Source organism: Carcharodon carcharias, chromosome 17 (genome assembly GCF_017639515.1).
Source record: "Carcharodon carcharias isolate sCarCar2 chromosome 17, sCarCar2.pri, whole genome shotgun sequence".
In the NCBI taxonomy this organism is placed as follows: domain Eukaryota; kingdom Metazoa; phylum Chordata; class Chondrichthyes; order Lamniformes; family Lamnidae; genus Carcharodon; species Carcharodon carcharias.
The window spans coordinates 20,796,066-20,820,329 of NC_054483.1; the positions used below are offsets into that span (position 1 = coordinate 20,796,066).

A 24,264-nucleotide genomic window follows, 5' to 3' on the forward strand; every position below is an offset into this window, starting at 1 on the left:
ATAATGATCACTAGTGGAGAGACTGGTTATCAGCAGAGCGTCCCAACCAGCAGTGAGTGCTGTCAGGAGACGATGGAGACAGGAAAGATGTCAGGGAAAGAAGTAAATCAGCAAGTCATTGTTATAAGAACATCCATGTCCATCACCTGGCCAGCTTCTATTGCTGAGACATTACTGTCATTTAGCAAAGAAACACTGAATGTATATTCGCACAATACCACTGATTGTTATTTTCACAGAGGAGTTCAGCTAACAGAAAGATAAATATAGGGGGAATTTTATAACTATTATAAATTATAAATAGGGTGGAAATAAACACAATTTTAGAAAACTGCACTCCAATGTAAGGTGAAAGTTCAGGATGTAGTGCATAATCAACAGGTCATAATCTGTACATCAGTGGTTTCATAATTTCTCTATTTCAGTGGGCTCCCAGCCAATACTTGCACAGGAGCCATGGGCAAATAATGAGAAAATCCTGGGGACTCTGTGCAAATCCTGACACAATCCCGGAATCTCCCACCTTAACTTCCAAAGGACAGTGCCGGCTCCCCAAAAGAAATCAGAACAGAAATAAGCGAGCAGATTAACAAACATCCAGAGATTCAAGGATCTAATGATAATTGGTACCTGGGGACCAAAGCAAGCCATTTGGGAACCTTTGGAGACCCTGGGACCCAGCAGGAAAACCTATGCAGCAGATCAAGGTGCGAGTGTGAACTCTGACAGCTTATCAAACCAACAACAATTTGTACAAAGCCTTTGGCATGGTTAAACATCCCAAGGCGCTTCACAGTAGTATTAACAACATAAAATCACACATCAAGCCACACGATCTTAGGATGGGCTGGTCACAGAGGTAGTTTTTAAGGGGCGTCTTAAGGAGGGAGAGGTTGCGAGGTGGAGAGGGTTAGGCACGGAATTCCAAAGCTTAGGGCTTGGTCAGCTCAAGGTATAGCCACCTACAGTGGAGCCATTAAAGCTGTGGATGAACACTAAGCCAGTATTGGGAGATTGCAGACATCTCGGTGGGTAATAGGGCTGGATGAGAGAGAGAGAGAGGGAGATGGAAACAAGGATGAGAATTTTCAGATTGAGCCCTTGTTCAATGAGGAGCCAATGTAAGTCGGCAAGCACACCCCTTAATTTGTTAACACTATAATTGTTTTGAGAAGAACTGTTTTTGGGAGAAGCAGCGTGTCTCACAGATTGTGGATGTAAATAAACACAGTGTCTGCTCTTATACAAGATGCTGTGGTACGTGAGAAGCATTCTAAAATGCAGTCTGTGAGAACACGAGTCACTTCTTTCTATTCCAATTATAGTCATACAGATTATTTGTTAACTGTAGGAACCAAATCATTGACTAACCATGTACTTATGAAGAACCATATGCCGTGGCATGAAAGCTAATTCAGCTGCAACAATTCTGCGTTCAGTGGCTGTTAACTGATGGAGCAGATTTCGCAAGATTTATTGTGGTGAGAACACAGAATCCTTTAGGAACAATAAAAAGGGCATTCAACAAGCCCACCTCTTTGTGATAGATTAACCCACACCAGTATCTGCAATCTCACCCTATCCCTCACATGCTCCTCACTCCAGCAGCACAACTAATCGTCTCTTGAACTCAATCACGCCATGGTCACTTCTAACACTTGCCATCCAGTGAATGGAACGGAAAGATGGTGAAAATGGTGGCTGGCTGCTTCTCACTGGGTTCTTGACAACTCTGTGCTGAGTGCCTTTTACCCCTCATTTTTAAAATGTATCCATTCACAGGATGTGAGCGTCACTGCCAGGGCCATCATTTATTGCCCACCCTTAATTGCCCTCGAGATGTTGGTGGTGAACTGCCTTCTTAAACTGCTGCAACACCCACTGTGCTGTTAGGCAGGGAGTTCTACAATTGTGATCCAGTGACAGTGAAGGACGGTGTGTGACTTGGAAGGGAAGACCCAGTTGCAGGCGGTGGTGTTCCTCTTCGCCTGCTGCCCTTGTCCTTCCAGGTGATAGTGGTCATGGGTTTGGAAGGTGCTGTAGAAGGAGCCTTGGTGAGCGGCCGCAGTGTTCCACCTCACTGGGTGACGCATTAGCATTAGCATTTAAGGGATGCACTTTTGAGCCCAGTGCAAACTTCACTGCTGATTGCGGTCACGATGATGTCAGTGCTGGAATTGCTGGAAACTTGGCAACAATTCGGAAAAAAGCAAACAACTTGTATTCTTAAAACACCCGACGCAATCACAGCACATTCCAAAGCATTTAAGAGCCAATTAAGTACTTTTCCAATGTGCAGTCATTATCCTTAAGTTGGAAATGTGTAACAGCCAATTTGCGCACAGCAAGCTCCCACAAAACAGTGCGATCATAACTAGATAATCTGTTTTAGTGATGTTGGTGAGGGATAAGCATTGTTCAGGATACCGGGGATAACTCCCCTGCTCTCCTTCGAAATAGTGCCACGGGATCTTTTAGGTCCACCTGAGAGAGCAGACAGGGTCTCAGTTTAACACCTCATTCAAAAGACAGCACCTCTGACAGTGCAGCGCACTCTCAGCACCGCACTGGAGTGGCAGTAGGGTCCTGGCCAGGAAATGGCCAGCTAAGTTGAGCAGTTTTTAAAGGTATCCTTGTGGGACAAAAGGAGCAGCACTAGCCCTCAGGTCCTCACAGGAAGTAGTGGGCCTTCCCACTGTGGGATTCCCTTCCCTTACCCATCTGCAAATGCCTTTAGACTACTTCTTGCCACCACTTATCTTCGTGTTGGGATTGTTCCTTTCTGCTGAGTGGCATCCCACTCCTGCCAGCCAGCGAACTTAACATTCCTGCTGGGTTCAGGCCGAAGTCAGTCTTGGAACATGGAAACTAGTTCCAGGAGTTAAAACCAGGACAAAGTGAGGGTGCCGTCAATTATTTTTAATATAACACTGGCGTAACAACAGATGGCAGTAGGATGCAAAAGTAAAGAGGCAACTTTGGGCTATGATTGAGCATTATAGTAGGTAGTGACCTCCTTCTGAGCTAGAAGCTCCAGGTTCAAGTCCCACTCCAGGACCTGGTGTTCATGGAAGAAGAGTTCATGATGTGGTGCAAACAGGTTAATAATCATCCTGCTAATCTTCCCCACCATTCCCCCAAAGGGGGAAGAAGTGTGTGTGAAGATATGAAACAAATGAGCAATGTATGAACTATGTAGCAGGGCTTGGTTGGTAGCACTCTTGCCTTTGAAATGGAAGCTTGTGATTTCAAGCCCCATACCAGCAGTTCATCAAGCAATCTAAGCTTTGTTGCAGGGCTGGAGGGGAGCAAGAAGAGTGCTGCCCTTTCAATCAGAGGTCAGAGTCCATCTTGTCATGTGTTGAACTATAAAGCAGTTAGCTACATATGAAGTCCTCTTGGACACATCATAAGGGGCTGTATAAATGCCACCCTTTCCTCTTCTTAAATAAGGAATTGAACCTTGGGTTATGACAGGGCATCATAGTCATGGGAGGCTCTGCTCAGTTGTCTGAATTAACGTAAAAGCAAGTGAGAAACTAGTTTGCACGTTCTTAGCTTCATACCTTTCGTTGGTCCCTCCAAGCATCCACCCAGGCAACTGAATATGCCAGAAGTCCTGTTTTCAGTCCTTGTAACTGCAGTGGGGAGGTGCTGAGAACTTGACGCATTGCTTCTTGCGTGTATTTTATCAACACCTCTGTTATTACGAGGGTAAGTCCGGGATGATACCCTCCCGTGATACTCCACTCCATCTGCAACTCCAAGTGAAACCATTAAAGAACTTTGCACTTTAACTTTGATCCCCGGAAGAGAGTCAAAGAGCGGCGACTGGGTCATGAGTTCTTTGTTCACGGGGTCCTGGAAGCAGATGGGTCCACTATACGTCCTGCTCACCGTCAGGTCGGGCTGCATTGCTGGGTTCAGAAGCAGAGAATTACCTGGAAAAATGACATAGAAAACAATATTACTTTTAACCTAGTGTATTTTATTTTTAATTATTCTGTGTCGCCGAGCAAATATCTGAGTGGGTAAAAGCATCTCTTGATGGGTTACTCGTCAAAAGAGATTAGAAGGATTCAGATTTCCTCTACGATCTGAGCTATATTGGCTTGACTGGGTAGACGCTGAGACACTGTTTCCCCTGGTTGGAAAATAAAGGGTCGGCCAGATCAGACTGAGAGGAGGAAGAGTTTCTTCACTGTGAATCTTTGAAACCCTTTACCCCAGAGGGGTGTGGACACTCAGGCCGGAATCTGCCGCGCAGTGAGTTTGGAGGTGGGTAGGCATTTAATCAGGCACGAGGGTGGCAGGTGGGGTTCCCGCCAGCCTCCCACCTCCATCCCGATTAAGTTTGTGGTGGGAAGGATGGTCTTTCCACCTCGCAACCAATTGAGGCGTCGTCCCACTGCCGTGGTATTTCCACAGTGGGAGGTGAGGGCTTGCCACCCAGGGAGCATGATAAGTAATCCTGTGTGGGGTTGTTTGAAGGTTCCCAGAGAGGTCCCTCATTCAAAGGCACACAGGGCCTAATTGTGGGGACCTGGCATTAGGAAAGGTTGGGGGTGGGGGGTTGGGGGGGGTGGGGGGTGGTGTTCCAGGTTCCGGACCCCTCCCCTTCCCCACCCTGGGGACCCTCACCCCTCAACCTCCCCCGCCCTCGCCATCAACTCACCCAGCGATGATCCTGGGCCTTGGGTGAGTGCAGTATGGCAGCCGCCACTACCTCCCCTGTGACTTTGCTGTGCATCAAAGCTGCTGGCAGCTGTTGGCTGGTGTGGGGGGGGGGCGGTGGGGGGCGGCGCATTATCCCAGGGAAAGGACTAACTACCACTGGCCTGTTAAATGCCTGAGTGGTACAAGATGCTGTCGACCTTCCTGGAAAGAGATGACATGGGATTTTCGCTGGCTCTCCAGCGGGCGGCTGAGACCTTTGTCATCATCACAAGACTCTGGCCTCAGTTAATGAGTATTTCAAGGTAGAGACTGATACATTTTTGGTGCTAAGGGAATAAAGGGATATGGGAATAGTGCAGCAAAATGGAATTGATGCCAAAGATCAGCCATGATCATATTGAATGGTGCAGCAGGCTGCAGCCACACCTGGTCCTAATTCTAATATTCTTACATTACAGGAATTTGGAGCACCACAATTGGCCTCAGCATCCTCAGGGGAAAAGAATTCAGCCAAAGTTTCTGCTTCTGATGACTACAAATTTGGAAGTTGGGTGAGAAGAGTGGTTTGGCTTTGACTTTTGGTGGCCTTAGGAGCCAAAAGGTCAATGGTGCTATGGATGGTGCTGGGTCTGGACTCTAACAAGGAGGAACTATAGGCATAATCAGGGTATTTACTTTAAAACCAGTTTATTTACACTATTTACAGTTTGTACATGGTTGGTTAATGGGAAGGCAACTCTCCTCAGAGAGATGCCCATGAGCTGTCTCGAGTACCTGGCATATGACTGCCTGATGTCAGTGTGACAGCATCATGTACCTCATGTCCTTTCTGTTAACCCTTTATACTACAGGTGCCATGTATAGTTGACAAGAGTTACCGCCTTCAGGGGGTGAGGGAGGAAATAGGAGGGCAAAAACACCCCACATGTCTTGAACAGTCCAATGTCAATGGTATAGGTTTTGGATTTCCAGCATCCGCAGTTTTTTGTTTTTATCTCAATGGTATAGGTTGCCTGTTTCCTCCAAAAAAGTGGCACATTGGGTTACAAATCTTCCCGTAAATGAACTTCAAAACAAGTTATTAGGGTTTGCCAACAAGCAATTTACAATTAATCAATCAACACAAAGTAGGTATTAGTGACAAGCAAGGACTGACACCGACCCAGTGTTTTCAGAAAATTCAATTTGATTACAAAGTGGTTGTGCGGGGGTATTAATCAGCTGCACGCAGAACAGACAGAGTGTTTTGTCAATGACAATAACGGTTGAATAAAGTGCTTTCAATTGATTCAGTTTATCTGTTGATTCTAGTGGGTAATGCTTTTTGTCCAAGTGCACTCAGCTGCAATTATGAAAGCAATTACAATGATTCAAATAGAAAATTACTGTCCTGAAGTTATTAATCTACTTCCTTTAAGTCTTTGCTTCTCCTAAGGTAAACAGTCCTCACTTCATTTCCATGGAACACTTGTCCACAAAATGACAATGACCTGTATTGTCACTACTCACTTAAGTGTCAGGTTTTAAGTCCCTACACGTTTCGCATACTCAAATAGCAGATTAACAGGTTCTGTAGTTACCTTGGTGAATACTAAATTGAAGAGCACTCATCTAAGTGGGTCAATTTCACATTATCCTGGGAACTCTGCCAACACCTCTCTCTACAGAGCTAGCTTCAAGGAGTTGTGCAACAATGACCTGAGGTGAATTAGCCATTGGATTGTTCTCCTTCCCCTCACAGCTGCATGTGGTGGAAGGTCAGTGTCTTCTGGCAACAATGTAAATGAGATGGAGAAATCACTGACCCACACTCAACCGTGTCAGCAGGATGCAACTACAGTACAAATACCATAGAGTAAAGATTTTACAGTTTTATGAAAGACACTGTGAATTTGATTTCCCCTGTTTTCTTCTGTGTTAGCCACATATCGGTGGGAACTGTACAGTAATTGGTTGGTTATGTTCATGAGACCATGATGTTGATAATGATGTCAGTGTGACATCAGAGTTAAATGACTAAGAGGCTCCAAGAAAGCTAAGCACAGAACAGTGTGTGCCCTGGAAACCATGTGCTTACTGTGAAGGCTTTTTGAAGTTAAACTATACCGACTATCTCAAGTCTGTCAAAAGGAAATAAAACCTCATTAAGGTAAGACAACAAGACATGGTAACAGGCTGAAGGAAGGTAGCAACAGTAAAACCTCTTTAAAACAGAAACATCAACTCTTGATTACTATTTTTGATAATATCATGAATGTGGGGGTTAAGCATTCTTCTCCCTGAAGCTGGGGTGACTGGATTTCTGGGATATTGGGTTCCTGCGTCTACTGGATTGGTGAGGCTATTGTGTTGCCACAGCTCAATGATGACAGGAAAATCAGCCAACTCAAAGTGCGCCTTCCTAATGGAACCCACCCCATTTTCTACCAATGGATTTAAGATGGATAGAAAATTGAGGAGGTTCCTTTATAGACCTGCAACCTTTCCACCAACTTTCCAATGTTGACTGTGCCCCATAGCCCAATGCCCTCCTGGTCCTTTCTTTTTTTAAGGATCAATTAAACATTTCACTAGAAGTAGCAGGTGTTTTTTGATGTGAATAACACATGGCAACCGCAGGAAATCTTCCTTCCCCAGCAGACCTTGCCGGATTTTACTTGTGTCTTCTCTGAGTATATAAAATATTGATTGGCCTGTTCATTCAACCTCAACTTGTATACATACAATTCAAAAGAACAATTCTGCAATAATTAATTTAAAACCATGTAACACAGCAGGCACTAACCCTGTCTGGCAGCCTTGAAGCTGAAGGATTGGAAACCACCGGTTAAAGCTGAAGAGTCAATAACATCGACGCCATATTCACTTTGACTTCTTCGGTACAATGTGATGCCCACAACAAGCATTGCAACTGCTATCACTGCTGCACCAAGGCCAGAGTATAAAGCCACGTCACTGTTGGTCTCAATACCTAGAAGAGGCAAATGTATTAGACATAACAGTTGTTAGTTGTAATTCTTTGTCTACCTTAGCCAAGCTGTCAGACATTTACAATGATGACAGCTGGAACTGACTGCTTCTGTGTGCATCAAGTCACAATTTTATACCCATCCTTGTTCACGGACAAAAAAAGTGCCAGCACAGAAGTGAAAAATCCTGTTCCCAAGCGTTTCCTCAATCAGATATATTTTTCACAGAAATGAACTCCAATTAAAAGGGCAACCGATTTTGGCCTGACAATCTCACCCATCTGGACCAGCATTCCTCCAACAACTGACACCACCAAAACAACAACCAGATGAATTGGTCAGTCATTCATCTAACTTCTGTTGGTGAGATCTTGCTGTGCACAAACTGCTGCCTCACTGCTTCTGCAGCAGCAGGACATGGCACTACAATTGTACGTGGAGGTGAAGTGTAGATCTGTCTGAGGGAGGAGATTTTGCTAATGTTGTCTTCTTAACCATGGCAATAGAATGAGATGTAATATGAGAAGAAAAAGACACGCAAAAATAACTTGGCATTGACAGTTGAAAAAGAAACCTCCAAAGGCATTTGATGCCCAATGCATCTCCATGAATGATAACACATTTTGAGTTACTGCCTGCACATGCACATGTTGCTGTTTGGCTTATTGACAGTTTGATTTCAGTCATGGCAGGATTAACAAACACTCCGGTGTAATGAATACACTCATAACACCCAATGATTATATCACTTAAGCCACCTGAAGACAATTAACCAGTTGCAGCTGTTTAAAAAAAATAAATGCCAATCTATTTGACCAAGTAATAAGAACAAGATTCATTAAATTACCATCGGCTCTGCGTAACAAAATAGTTTCTTTTTCTAAAATCCATTTAGTTCAAATCATTTAATTGTTTCAGTCAATCCCTCTTTCACGTCAGAAAATGATGGGGTCGTATTTATCAATACTCACACCAACCGCTCAAGCGCAGGCTCTACATTTCTGCAAGAATGCAACACTATCAAGAGCATCATCACAAAAAACGAGAAAGACTTGCATTTCTGTAGCGCCTTCCATGACCTTAGAACTTGCCAAAGTCCTTTCCAGCCACTGAAATACTTTGGAGGTGCAGCTGCTGTTGCAGTGTAGGAAAAGAGGCAGCCAATTTGTGTACAGCAATATCAGTCAGGGCACTGGGGAGAACTTCCCTGTTCATCAAAATAGTATTATGTGATCTTCTACATCTGCCTGAGAGGGCAAACAGTGCCTTGGTTTAACATCACATCCAGAAAACAGCACTCCAGTAATGCAGCACTCCCTGAGTACAGCACTGGGAGTTTCAGCCTAGATTTTTATGCTCAAGTGCGACTTGAACCCACAACCTCTGAATCAGAGGCTACCCTCTGAGCCACAGCTGACAAGTTGACGCTATCTAAATGTAATGACCACCCATGTGATTGTGGGCTGGTTGGTTGCTGTAAAAGCTCATTATTTTGGATGCTGACCATTCAACATGTGTAACAGCCTTCAAAAATGTCTAGTTGGCTAAATAAATCAAATTGCATTTTTATTCCATGAGATTCTTAAACTTTGGAGAAACATACATTTTTAGGCCTGGATTCTGTAACCTTGTCCATTTCCATATGAAAACCACAAATTGTCGCTCTTGAAAATAATTTGAATTTTGTGATAATCACTGAGCACAGTATTGGATAGCAATTCATTCCATTTTCCATGGTGGCATCCAATTCATCTAAGTCATGTAGGACACAAGCAGTGGCTAAGATGCTGATGATTCTTCAGCTATCTTTATTTTGTTTATGGGATCTTCCTTCCACAATCTCTCTGCATTTAAAATACTTAATGAAAATGATCTCTGTAATCAAGCCTTTTTTAATCCCTATACCTCTTCTACGAGTGGAGGACTATGACTATGCTTGGTTTGCGCTTACCCCCACCAAACACCTTGGCAAGTTTTCTACGTTTTGAAGGCGCCAAACAAACACAAGTCATTGGCATCAAGTTGAAGCTCTTCCTCAGATAATGAGAGCTGCTAAAATGGAACAAGCGGAATAATCTTGCTCTGAGTGTGTTTAGTCCTGAAATTCTGAACTGAGTGGTTTTGTGGTGTGGATTAATATCCATTAAGGGAATCAAGGGAGACGGGGATAGGGTGAAAAAGTGGTGTTCAGATAGAAAGTCAGCCATGTGCTTACTGAATGGCGGACTAGGCTCAAGGGGCTGAATTGTCTACACCTCTTCCTAGTTCTCATATTGTTAAAGTTACGACCATAGGACTAAGGAGAAGGATTGGGCCATTTGGCCCTTTGATCCTGCTCTGCTATTTGTTAAGATCATGGCAGACCTGATTGTGGTCTCAACTCCACTTGCCTGTCTGCCCCCCATAACCCTTGACCCCCTTGTCTATCAAAAATCTATGCAACTCAGTCTTGAATAAATTCAATGACCCAGCCTCCGCTACTTTCTGGAAGAGAATTCCACAGACTAATGACCCTCAGAGAGAGATTATAAAGAAGGCAAAGTGAAATAAATTAATTTTGTAGCAGTTAGTATATAACTGCTCTACATTCCTCCGTATTCCTATCTGCTTTGGCCCCGCGCCTCCATTGAGAAAGTCAACAACTGCATTCTCAGTGGCCAATACAATAGAACTTACATAAAATAGGGACATCAGCAGCAGGTGTGGAGAAGCTAAAAGCCCAACTATTCCAAGATAAGAGGCATGTCTATAGATTATGAATACAATCCACTATTAACACGTTCAATACCAGAATTTACAGGGTGTGATTTCCATGCATCAATGCTTAATATATTCACACAGAATTCTTCTGTTTGCTACTTGAACAGCTGCATTTAAACAGGTTAATTCCTCTATTAAGTATTAATTTCATGTGAGAACATTAAGCATTCATATGCTGACACTTTACAGTCTCATTTCTGGGATCTAATCCTGCATTTTTGCCAACAAGCAATTGATTTCTGTTAGTGAGTCACCATGATCAAAGGCGATTTCACTGTGTGGTTGAAACTGATATGCATATGCACCACACAGTGCATCTTATTTGTAAGACCAGGGTGTATATATTACAAATTCAATCTCCCAATGTAAAGTGCCACACGCTAGGAGCACACACTAGGCAATCATGCCTGGGTGATTAATTTTCATTTTAATGGATAGAACACCCTGGGGTGTTTGTTGACTTCTGTGCTTGAGTTTGGGGTACACTCATGGGTCTTCAAAAAAAGTGAGGAATGTTTTATGAAAATCAGATAAATTGAGAAAATTTTATGTACTTGGAGAATGGAGTGTATTGCTTTTCGAGACATGTGATGATCAGACTTTACTGCAGGCTATCTGAAAAATGTAAAGATTGACATTGCAAGACACTTGGGAAATACCCAAACCATCAAGGTGGTGTACAGAAGAATGTATTAAAATATAAAACAGATCTGTGATCCAGCGTGTGCCGCTTCTCATTATTGTAAAGTTCTGGCAGATGTCTTCCTACATAAGTAGATCAACATATATTCTTTCTTGTTGGAGCTGATCCATGGTATCAAAGGAATAACTTATGAGGAAAGACCAAAGAGGTTGGGACTTACTCACCTTGAAAGGAGGCAACTGAGAGGTTTTATGGAAACGTGCCCTCTATTAAATATCAACAAAAAAAAATCAATTTGGAGCACTACTTGGAAGGTAATCCAAGAACAAAGGGGGCATAGTTTTAAAATGGCTGGTATAAAGGAAGAGGCTGAAGATTTTTTCACATTTGTGAGCTAAGATGGATTTACATGACCTCCCTCAACTGCACTTATCTTGTTAGGCATGGCTTATTTCTAGGAAATTAAAACTAGAATGATTAGAAATACTTACTTTGAGGCTGCACTTCCTGCAGAGGTGTCTGGCCTGTTGAAAGAAACAGAGCAAATAAATAGTACGTATGCAAAAGCATTGTATGCAAATGCTATTTTTCATTTTGGGTACCATTTAATCTGCAGTTTTTTCTTGTTGCAACATTTTGTCAGCTGGGGTGGATCATGTGTGGATTGCAGATGCTCTCAGTAGCTCCAAACGTGTGTCTGATTAGCTAGCAGGAGGCACATCTCCATGGATTCTGATTGACAGGATTCATATTTCCCCTGTGTCTTGCCTAGCAACCCTCGACAACGATCTGGCAAACTCATCAAAGTGGATGGACCAAAGTGTCAGACGCACTGTGGTTTTGAAACTGCGATCAAGTGACGAAGAGCAAACCTTAACCACTTCACTGCCCATTCACTTTGAGGCAAGCAACACCGACCGATAGCTTTGGCAGCGAGCATAGCTTCTTTCACGCTCCGTTGCTGAGGATAACCGAAAACAGAACTAGCAACATTTTTTGCAAAGTGGGTGCAGGTGCAGTTTTTGATTAATTTTTATCTGACAGTTTATTTCCTGTCTCTCCTTGCTGGCATGTGTGTTCCATTGGCAGCTTCTGAACCCATTCAGCACAGTGCCCAAATGCCTACTCTATCATGCCATCAGGGTCTGGTTAGCATCATGGCGTCTATACTTCAAGGCTTCCTGGCCCCCCCAGGGTGAACTACTACAAGGTATTTACGGCATAGAAACAGGCCTTGCGGCCAAACAAGTCCATATAATTATTCATACTCCACGTGAGCCTCCTCCCATCCTTCATCATCTAACCCTGATCAGTGCATCCTTCTATTCCTTTTTTGCTCACGTGCTTATCTTAAACACATCTGTGCTATTCACCTCAGCTGCTGCCTGTGGTAGTGAGTTCCATGCTCTGAACGTGCTCTAGGGTGAAGCAGCTTCTTTGAAATTCCCTGCTGGACTCATTCTAGGAAGGGGCAGTGAAATTTCTTTCTCACCTCACTGAATGAGGCCACATGAATATCAGGAACAGCCAAATCCGCACAAGTTAGTCAGCAGCCCTAGGATTCCGCTGTTCTGGGTCACTCAGTACTGGTTTAGTCATTGAGCCAGCTTTGACTTTTCAAATCAATCATGCAGAGGTTTTAGCTTTGTATGATTCTTAAGTGCAGATATGCCACTGACGATTAAGATGCAACATTGGTACATGTTCATATTTACCTGGCACCGGGATTTCTGAGCTCAGCTTTCTATCGTGAGAAGCAAGGGGTCCACTTCCCGATCGCTGGACAGGATGAGGAAGCTACCCATCTCATGCTTCATAAACAGTATAAGCTTGACTCAGGTCTTGTCCTTTCCCCTCTGCCAGGAGCCCAGCCCCAGTCCCAGTCAGTCATTTGCCTACACAATACTTGCTGCATTTCCAAGTCATTCAATGTGTGTGAATTGCTTTGACAGCTTTTTGAGAGGCTTGATTCAACACAAAATGAGTGCATGTCTTTTCTTTCTTTCTGATGAGTAAGATTGGATCATTAGGAGTCCCAATTTATTTGAAGACATCAGCAAGCTCATTTTGTGTTCTGGAGCCAAGGCCTCAGGTTAAATAACTGCTTCCTGAAAGTCAGTGAGAGGGATTTAGGATTATCGGATGCACTTGTCTGATTCCTTGGTCCCCTGATTTGGTAAGTCTAAACTTTCAACAGAAAAGGCTTAAATGGCAGGAAATGAGGCACACTTCAACTAGACAGAGAGGGTAGAAAGGGCAAAATTTTTAAATATACAGAAATATCAGACAATCATTTAATCATAGAATGATTACAGTGCAGCAAAAGGCCAGTCAGCCCACTGTGTCTGTGCTGGCTCTCTGCAAGAGCAACTTAGGTCGTCCCACTGCTCCACCTTTTCCTCATAGCCCTGCAAGTGTTTTAACTTTGGGATAATTATCCATATCCCTTTTGAAAGTCACAGTTGAACCTACGAACACCACACTCAGAGGGAGTGCATTCCAGATCCTCACCACACGCTATGCAAAAGGGTGCCTTTGGTTCTTTTGCCATTCGCCTGAAACCGGTGCCATTCGATTGAGGCCAAACCTCCAAATCTTCCTTGCTTTTGTACACTATGCCCTATTTATAAAGCTTTAATGACCACTTTCTCAACCTGCCCTGCCACCTTGAACAATTTGTGCACATGTATGCCAGGATCCCTCTTCTCCTATACCCCTTTTAGAATTGTATCCTTGATTTTATGTTGCCTCTCCTTGTTCTTCCTACAAAAATGTATCACTTCACACTTCTCTGTATGAAATTTCATCTGCCACATGCTCACCCATTCTACCAGACTGTCTATGGTCTCTTGGAGTCAATCACTATCCTCCACAGTTCTCAATGCCTCCAAGTTCTTTGTCATCTGAACACTTTGAAATTGTGCCTTGCACAACCACAGACCAAGAGATGCAATAGTCTGAATGCCGACTGGGGACCCCACTTTATACTTTTCTCCAATCCGATAAATAACTGTTCACCACTACCCCATGTTTCCTGTCATTCAGTCAACTTTGTATCAATGCTACTACCATCCCTTTCATTCCATGGACTTCAACTTGGCTGACAAGCCTGTTATATGACACTTTATCAAGTGTCTTTTGGAAGTCCTTGCACACCACATCTACCTTTCATCAGCCCTCTCTGATACATCATCAACAAACTCAATCATAATAGTTAAACACAACTTGCCCTTAATAAATCCGTATAGGCTTTCCATAATGAATCGAGATTTGTTGAAATAAGTCTTAAATTTTTTCCTGAGTTATCATTTAAAAGCTTTCGCACCACCAAAGTTAAATTGACTGGGCTTATCCTTACATTCTTTTTTGAACAAGAATGTAATATTTGCAATTCTTCAGCCCTCTGGCACCACCCTTGTATCTAAGCAGGACTGGAAGATTATGACCACCTCCATGAGTTTCACCCTTACTTCCCCCTGGTCCTGGTGACTAATCAACTTTAAGTACAGAAGGCCTTTCTCAAACCTCCTCTTTTTCAATTTTTTGCCCATCCAGTGTCTCAACTACCTGGTCTTTTACTACAACTTTCACGACTTCTTCATTGCTGGTGAAGACAGTTGAAAAGTACTCATTTAGTGCCTCAACCTTGCCCCTACCTCCATTTAAGTCCTTTTTCATTTGTCCCTAATTGGCTTCACCCTCCTTTTACTACCCTATTACCATATATACGTCTATAGAAAACTTTAAATTTCCTTTACGTGAGCTTGGATGTCGGTAAAATGGGAAAAACACGAAGAGGGAGGCAAATCTGGACACAGCAAATAGTTTAAACAATTTACGAATCCTGAGCAGCACATGAGCAGATGATGGTCACAGTGTGTGCCACTATCCCTTTTATCTCTGTTATCCTTGAAGAAGTGAAGGGGCCTTGCGGAAAGATGAGGGAAGCTTAACTTTTGCATTCCAGAAATAAAAGAGAAACTCACGAAAAATATTAATCTCTAAAATGAAGGTTAATTCAGATTATTACGCACATGCAAGTCTTGTAAGTGACAGCTAGTGAAAATTAAAACTAGAACATATATTAAGAAGGACTGAATTACTCAGAAGTCGATAAATGTCAAGTGAAGTAAATGCTACTTTTCTTTTTATATTGCCGAATCCCATGGGAAAGCATTTCAAATAATGATTTGCTTTGCAGTGCAGTGGCCATTGCTATTTGGTGGACAAACCAAACAATGAATGATCAAGCAACGTATGAGATGCAAAAATATTCGGGTTTCTCACTGAGCAAATGCAAAGGATGCAAGGCAACCCTGCAAGAGACCCGTGCAACAGTGGAATATGAGAAACATATTCACTGCAATTAATTGTGGAGCTTCCTGTTCTTCTAAATATGAGATGTGGCAACTCATTTTCTTTCACTATAGTTCTTGGAGTTGGCTTTTACCTTGAAATGACGACTGTCTACTAAACGGCAACTAAAAACACTCTCAGCAGGTTGCTTAAATCAGCATAACTAAATGGGTTTTAGTTTTCAGTTGCTTCACGAAATACTGCTGCTACGTTACATACTTTGAATGCACAGCCCCTCGGTGCAGTTCTCCGACTCCTGGCTCACTCCCTCGCAGAATTTTCCACCATATCTCGGTTCAGGAGCCACGCACGCACGAACTCTTTGGTGTTCGCATTCAGAGGAGCAGATTGACCACCCGTTCCAGGGTTCCCAGCCACCATCCACTTCAATACACAGAAAGAGTAAACAGAAACATGTTTTTTTTTAAGAAGCTCAGTTACAGACAGGCCAGGTGAGAGAACATGCCCTCCTCTTTGTGATGCTGTCCACACTGCAATTTTTATGACTGATGGTAGCTGTTAGTTGAGGCAAGAGGCTTTAAAGGCAGAAGTGGTGACCTTACTGTAGGCAAACATTAATTTTCTCATCTGTTTATTTATTACAATTAGCCAAGTAAAACTGCACTGGGCATGTTCAAACATGAGAGGCACTGGAGAAGGTGCAAAAGAAAAACTTACAAGGATGATACTGAACTGAGAGGTTAGACCGGCTGGGAAAGCCTAAAGTGATTGAAACAATAACAGAATTATCTGGAAAAACTCAGCAGGTCTGGCAGCATCGGCGGAGAAGAAAAGAGTTGACGTTTCAAGTCCTCATGACCCTTCGACTTCGGGTCATGAGGACTCGAAACGTCAACTCTCTTCTTCTCCGCCGATGCTGCCAGACCTGCTGAGTTTTTCCAGGTAATTTTGTTTTTGTTTTGGATTTCCAGCATCCGCAGTTTTTTTTGTTTTTATCTAAAATGACTGGGGCTGTTTTCCCGAGGAAAGTGAAGTTGAAGACTGACCTGACTGAGGTCTTTAAGATAATGAAAGAGTTCAACAGGGTAAAAGTAGAGGTGTTTCAATTTGCGAGGAAGACCGAAACTAGGAGCCATAAATCTAAAGATAGTCACTCATAAATTCAATAGATAATTCAGGAGGAACTTCTTTACCCAGAGCATGATTAGAATGTGGAGTCTTCTGGCACAAGAAGTATTTGAGATGAATAGCACAGGTGCCTTTAAGGGGAAGCTGGATAAGTACAGATAGAGTTTGATGAATTAAGGTGAGAAGGAGCTCAGGTGGAGCACAAACATTGGCACAGACCAGTTTGGCCAAATGGCCTTTTGCTGTGCTGTAACTTCTGTGCAAGTCTATGTAATTAACCTGTTGAATTGACTGAGCCATGAATTAACATATGCAATTCATCATCCAGATCATAATTTCTCTTTCAATATAATAAAATGTTGCACAATTACCACAAACTGTAAGAAGGGTTTACATTCAAGATGCTTTTGCACAAACGTGTACTTAGTGAAATGCTCTTTCATATTTACAAACACTGGATGCCAGGGGGAAACAACTCCGGTAAGGGTGTATGCTGGATTTTTCCAAGTGTTTGAATTTAGAGGACAAAAAAATTCAGTGAGGTTCTTTACAGGAGTGTAATTCTCCCCAGTTGAATTTCCTCAATGCACCGTGCTCCAAAACAGGAACACATCCATATGCCACGGACAATTTCCAAGTTTGAGACACGGAGACCAGAATTTTCCAGGCTCTTCACGGAAGGGCTGGGAGGTGGAAAGGCTGGCAAAATGATGCAGGAAGGAAGCGCCTAAAGTCTTCCTGCTGCCATGCCATTATGGGAGGCCAAATGAGCCATTTAGGTGACCAATTAAGGGCTACTTTCTGCGTCCGTGAACATTTTGCCCAGGTTGGGGGGGAACCGCCCAGTGAAATGTGCCGTGTAAATCTGACGTCAGTAGATCTTTGTTAACCAGAGGTATTAATGGATTTGGGGCAAAGACAGGAATACAGAGTGAGGATAGAGATCGTCCATGATCTCAGTGAATGGTGGGATAGGCTCGAGGGCTAAGTAGCTTCCTCCTATTTCTATTGGTTTTGATTACTATTAGGATTAACATTGTTAACCCTCCTCCATGGACGCACGTATAGAGCGCTGACTCTTTAGGATTCTTGCTTATCCACAGAATAAATCCAGACAACCTAATTAGGCCTTGAATTAAAGCTCAAGTCTCCGAAAAATTAGTGCACCTTTACAGAGGAGGCTTTTCCCCAACGTTTCAACAATAAATCTTGATGGCGAAAAGTATTCCACTAATTCAATAGCTCAACAGATGTGAGCTCCTCTATGAATACACTTTTAAAGATTATGATCAAATGATTAACAGAGAGATTTAAGACAAAATATCTGGCACGTTGCAAATGGCAATATTTGGCTTTGATTCAACTTGTGAAGGACGCAGCTGGCTTTTTTATTTTGCAAAGGGATCTTAATAAAATTAAGAATGGAGCTAATGCTGATGATCAGGGCCTTAACTACTTGGGCGATAATGACAGACTTTAAAACTGAACTGTTGAGTTGCGTGGAAAGACGTGTGTAGCAAGGGTCAGAGGTCCACAAAAGTTTTTTTTCAAAATTCATTCACTGGACGTGAACGTGATTAGGAAGGCCAACATTTAACATTTGTTACGCATCCCCACTTGCCCTTGAGAAGTTAGCGAACTGCCTTCTTGAAACGCTGTAGTCTGTTTGGACTATAGTTCCTTTTGACACAACTAAGTAATTTATTAGGCCATTTCAGAGGGCACTTCAGAGTCAACCACATTGCTGTGGGTCTGGAGTCACATACAGGCCAGACCGGTCGAGGATGGTAGATTTTCTTCCTGACAGGACATAAGTGGACCAGCTGGGTCTTTACGATAATCCAGTGGTTACATGGTTACCATTACTGATGCAAGGTGCTTCTTCCAGGTTTAGTTTATTAATTGAATGTAAATTTCCCAACTGCCCTGGTGGGATTTGAACTCATGTTCCTCAATTATTTGTCCAGTAACACAAACACTTGGCCGCTGACACTGCCATTATCCCACTAACAAACTTCCCCACTTTGGAAAAAACATCAATTATATTTTTGTACCCATATATGCAAAGTCAGACTTCAGCATAACTTGCGCAATTTGCCTTATAAATGTTTGGCATTCGTTATATTGAACCCCCCCCGCCCACCCCCATCATGTCAACAACCATGATGTATTCAAGAAAGGCATTCCTGAGCAGTGAATCCATGACTACTGAAAGAAAATGTGGTGAGCGGTGCTCTAAGCGAAGTAAGTGATACAGTGCTTTTTTTAAAAATCATTTTACTCGAAAAAAAATATACTCTTCAAAAAAATTTTTTTGCAATTACTCCCAATCTTAATACATAGGGAAGAAAATTGCAGGGCTATGGGGAAAGAGAAAGGGAATGGGATTTATTAGATAGCACTTGCTAAATGTAGTAAGGACACCATGGGTTGAAAGGCCTTCTTCTGTATGAATGGATTCTATGAGACTCAAGCTTCTTCAGTAGCAAGTGAAGAACAGTTTTCTGTTTCCCACCAGTGTCTCTTGTCTGGTTGTACTTCCCTATAAACACTGAACATGTGCAACTGAACAGCAAAGGGACTGCGGCAAGTGCTGCGGGCAGGAATGGTGGTGGGTGGGAGGGAACATTCAGGTTCCACCAGCAGGGAGTGTTCGCTCCAGGATCCAGTGAAAGCGAGGGGTGCCTGATAAAGATGTGTGACAAAGGAACCCTCTCATCAAACACCCGTCCTTGACCGGGTGGGTGGGGAGGGGTGCCTGGGGTGGGGAATGGTGAGGGTGCTTGGTACCAGCAAAGTGACGATGGAAAAGAATGTGGTGGCCTCCCATTTGAAGGGCGTGTCGAGACTTCACTCTACCCTCTTCTCCAGGGATTGGGTCAGGCCTCGGTTCTGGGTGCCCCATTACAGGAATGACATTAAGGCCATCAGCAGCGCGCAACGGGCAGATTTCCCGGAGGAGTGGGGGTGGGGGGTTGAGGACAGCTGAGAGATGCCAGTAAAATTTACGCTCGAGCAGAGAAAGCTAAGATCAGTTTTATCTAGAATCACGGAAGGTTTTGACAGGCTTTGAGTGATGCACAATTTGCATGTGTGACCAATCCAATGTTTTCTACAGGCTTCCGATCTCCTTTGGCGTTATTCCTAGACTGATGGGAGCACTGCTGTGATGTTTGGCTGCTCATCGAGCCTGCCCCTTTAAGGAGGTGTTGAGATGCACCCTGTGGGGAAGTGGCCCAAACACTGAGCTCCATCAGAGGCGAATTGCTGGTGTCTCTCTGGGCTGCCTGTTTCTTCAATTCTCTCAATTGAGAAAGGCCGGTGGGGGGCGGTGGTGCTGGATCTCTCCCGTGGGCTCTGAAACCCACCATCAGGCTCAAATAAGGGTCAAAAACCTGCACCTTGTGGGAAACAGTTACTCAACGGTGCGGTCAAATAACAGCTGGAGGATGGGCTTCCCATCCAATTATGGAGAGGCCTTACAGCTTGAAAGCAAAGCAGGATGCAATGGAAGGTAAGTGTGGGAGAGGGTGCTTCAAGGTGCCCTCTCTCCTACTTACTTAAAGTTTAAATCAAACATGGCTTTTGCCGTCAGGCCACCCCTGTGGGGTGGGTGGGGCAGCCCCTCCACAGGCTGGTCTGTGGCTGCTGCTGCATCCAGGCAGGCAGGGAAGCGCTCCAAGCCTGCCTGGACCATTGGCCCACTGACCTGCCACTGGGCAGACATGTCCATGCAGCTAAACTGGCCCCTGCTACCTCCGTGAACTGGTGACAGGCCTCAATAAGCCTTTGATGGGTTTAATCGCTAAGCCCCTAACCAGTCTCTGGAAAAATGGGGTGACGGTGGGGGGTGGGGGGGTGGTGGTAGCAGGCAGGGAGCCAGGGGACTGGCATGCAGGCTGGCTGCACTATTTTTAGACCCTGCCCACCTCCATCCCCGTGAAAAGTCAGAAAATATCTCTTTCCTTGCCCCCGTCTAAAATTGTTTAAGAATAGCAAGTCGAAAATTGATGCTTTTCTTATACAAAGTGTGATCTCTGAACTCTGATGTACAAGTGTAACAGATGGCTTTCAAACTTTTCACAGACAGATAGCTGGTACAAGTAATGTTTGAAATCAAATGGAACTTGTGGAAAGAACAGTGATGATGCAGTCTATTAAGAGCCTCTAAACCAATGAAAGTTCAAGGAATGAATCAGAGGGCACCAACTATTCAGCATTTTCTCACTATCAAACTATTTTGCACCAGAACAACTGAAACAGGTAACATTATGAGTGGGAAAAGTTTTTAGCTTGTTAATTAACAGTCATGAAACATATTCTAATCTTAATATGTATCAGCGATCCAAAGTCAAGAATTAGAAATGTATGCACAGGCCAAACTAGACACTTAACATCAAGTTCAATAATTTCAATTGTAATTTCTTCCCCCCATTTTTTGGATGGGAGCTATTGGTGATGATTCTACAAGTCCCATTTACACCTTTACTATGTAGACCCAGCTTTAGTTTCCTTTGCTTGTCCCATTACCATTTCCTTTTGCCTTGCACCACCATCCCTTTGGTCATCTACTCTATCCTACCCTTCCCCTTTGTTTCTTCACCCTTTCCCTGACTCTGCATTTGCTTAAAACCAGTTACATCTCAAACGTTTTCCTGCTCTGATGGAGGCTCATCTACCTGACACGTTAAATGTATTTCTCTCGTCATAGACATTTCTAGCATTTTCTGTTTTTATGCCTTCATTACCACTTCTGTGACTCCTGAATGGCAAGAATCCCACTGATTGTAATGATGATGGAAGGAATCTGGCTGGATTTTATATCAACTCTGTGAGCATCACCCACTTTAATCTTTTCTGATTGTTGTACTGTTTCAAAAAAAATTTCTAATTTATTACCTTCAAGCAGCTAAAATTGCTCAATTCCTCTGCCATATATTGGTTTCAATAATATGGCTATTAAGTATAAGGTATTTCAGTGTAATGACAATACCTATCGCTCTTAGTGCTCTGCTGTGCAGATCTAGTCTTCATGGCCATTAGATTGACAAAAATCTATATTAACCTCTTGTGGCTGCCAAGCAACCACAGTGTTTGCAATTTTGCTAGTTCTTTTATTTTCAGGTCGAGGCTCTAACCTGGGCAAAGGGAGGAGCAGACAATCTTCTGCACTGAAGTCCCTTCGCAAAATGTTCCTCCATTGAGTGGCGCTGGGTTGGTGCAGGTCCGTGTTCGTTTTTGCCATCCTCTGCCACAATGGATACTACAAGACGTCCATTCTGTCCATGTCGACCAGGCACCATTCACTGAAACAAACACACCAGTTAGACATATTAACTGCGCTGTGAAGTTGATGAGCAGAAGCAGATTACTGTCTATTCTGAAGGCTAGGTGACAGCTGAGGTGGGGGGGGGGGGGGGGGGGGGGGGGGGGGGGGGGCGCGTGGTGGTGGTGGGCGGGGGGGGTGTTGCTGTTGCACTGGTGTTGATGCTGGTCTGGATGTTATGCTCCCAGACCAAGGTTTGAAGGCTGGCCGGGGGTGGGGGTGGGTGGGGTTGCTCATTAAATTCAGCGCATGGCCTGTTCGATGCCTTCCTGCTCACCCCCTGACCTGTCTCTCGTTTTACAGTGGACAGAGCATGCATCAGGCGCCCGGTCAACACCTTGGACCTATCAGGGCCAATTATGGCCATGTGAAGACCTCACCTCACTCTGCCACTATTTTACCCCCACCATGCAGGTGGCCCCACAGCTTTCATTGGGCAGGGTGGTGCCGGGCATGAAGAGTACTTCAGTTGGGGGTCCTGCTGATATGCCGGATTTTCCTTCATTCCAGCCTCCATAACCTCCTCTTCTTCAAGGACTGGCAGTAGCCCCAGCAAATCTAGCGCTGATTGCCCCAGAGGATGAAAGGCCAAGTGCCAATTAACCTCCCTCCAAGTGTAAAATGGCATTTTTCTTGGGCGGGCTCCTAATGGAACTTTTAGTTGGGGGGGCAGGGGGGTGGGGTCCGCATGGGAAACACGACTCCCTGTAAGATCCAGCCCATCGTCTTTCAGATGACATACAGGAGCCAGAGTAGATGCCATTTAGTCCTTGGAGCCTGCTCTGTCATTCAGTTACATTATGGCTGATCATCAACATCAGTGCCACTTTCCAGTACCATATCCACATCCCAATTTCCTTCTGACCCAAGAATGTATTAATCTCTGTCTTGAATATACTCAGTGACTGAGCATCCACAGCTCTCAGGCGTGGGTAATTCCAAAGACTCCCAACCCTCCGAGTGAAGATATCCTCCTCATCTCATTCCGAAATGGCTGACCTAAAACGTTGAGGCGCTGCCTGCCCTCTCAGGTGGGTGCAAAATCTCCCTTGCCTGGGAGACATTAACTTATATGCCAAAGTTTAAAACCTTTTGCTCATTTATTTCCATGCTATCTGTGAGAGTTTTCTTTGCTTAACAAGTCTGCCACATTTAGCACTTCACAACAGTCACCGCACTTCAAAGGATTGGCTGTGAAGTGCTTTGGGACATCCTGAGGTTGCGAAGGGCACTATGTAAATGCAAGTCTTACTTTAATCCAAATACTGCAAAATGGTTGTACTTCTTACCAAACACAGTCAGTGTGGCAGCTGTGCTGCGTCGTTTGGCAACCACATTTGAAGCAACACAGGTGTAGTTGCCTGAATCGGAGAGATGCGCTTGCTCAATGATTAGATTGTGCTCTGCTGTGGTGTAAACGTTCAGGTCACGCTGAAGATCAATCGGTTCTTCATTCTTCAGCCATTCGACCTACAAAGCAAGACAAAGGAACTGCTGAGATGTAAGTTTTCCCAGAAACACTTTCTGAGGACCTAAGGACATAAGAATTCGGAACAGGAGTAGGTTAAACAGTCCTTCAAGCCCACTCCACCGTTCAATAAGATCACGGAATAATTTTAAAGTCAACTCCAATTTTCTGGCGTATAACCATATCCCTTAATTCCCTTAGCGTCCAAGTATCAATCTCCATCATGAATATACGAAGCAACTGAGCATCGTTCTGGGCTCGAGTATTCCAAAGAATCACAACTCTCTGAATGAAAACATTTTTCCTCATCTCCTTTATCCAGAGACCATGACCCCTTAGTTCTAAGCTCCCCAACCAGGGACAACCAGTCTCTCAAGCACTTGTGCAATTAATGTGCAGTTGAACAGGTCTGGAATCCCAGAATCCACATCCATGCAGAAACTCTGCACACAATGCCAGCGGTAGAGCAGCACCTCACTCCTCGCAGATCTTTCTCATGGACTTGCAACTCTTAACTCTTGAATGTGTGAGACATCCCATTCCATGTACATGGCCAAAGCCCAGCAACAGCCCTTGGGATTCTCCCTGGCGCAACTCCCTCTGGTGATTTTGCAGCATTCCCAGGCGATACAGGGGCAGGCTTCACAGGCTGGTTAATATTTCACACAGGTAACCACCCCTCTGCTTATTGAATTAAGAAACTAATGCTTTGTGCCCGTCAGTAAGTGATAAATCCCAGCTGTAACACAAATTACGTTTTTCATTTTTCACCAAATTTATAATGAAAACTGTGACCCCCGGGGGTATTTTCACTGACTCGGGAGAGTACAAGAAGGTTAATATTATTCAACTACTTAGAATATCAGATGGAGGCTTTTCATGTAATAATATACCAGTGATGAATGACCAACAGAGCTTTCCTTGTGATAGTTTTTTTCGGTGTATGTACAAACTGATAGTTCTTCAAAATTATCTA

The 24,264-nt window shown here is 43.8% G+C and overlaps 1 protein-coding gene across 1 annotated transcript in view; it reads right to left on the reverse strand.

Annotated features, from left to right (window-relative positions):
* Positions 1-24,264, reverse strand: part of LOC121289611 (netrin receptor UNC5D-like) — a 449,805-nt gene that overhangs the window by 59,874 nt on the left and 365,667 nt on the right. Inside the window, exons 5-10 of the mRNA XM_041209233.1 lie at positions 23,110-23,290; positions 21,633-21,800; positions 15,625-15,789; positions 11,541-11,573; positions 7,463-7,648; positions 3,567-3,941 (exon numbers count right to left, since the gene is read on the reverse strand). Coding sequence (XP_041065167.1) covers positions 3,567-3,941; positions 7,463-7,648; positions 11,541-11,573; positions 15,625-15,789; positions 21,633-21,800; positions 23,110-23,290 — 1,108 coding nt within the window. The remainder of the gene's footprint in view (positions 1-3,566; positions 3,942-7,462; positions 7,649-11,540; positions 11,574-15,624; positions 15,790-21,632; positions 21,801-23,109; positions 23,291-24,264) is intronic.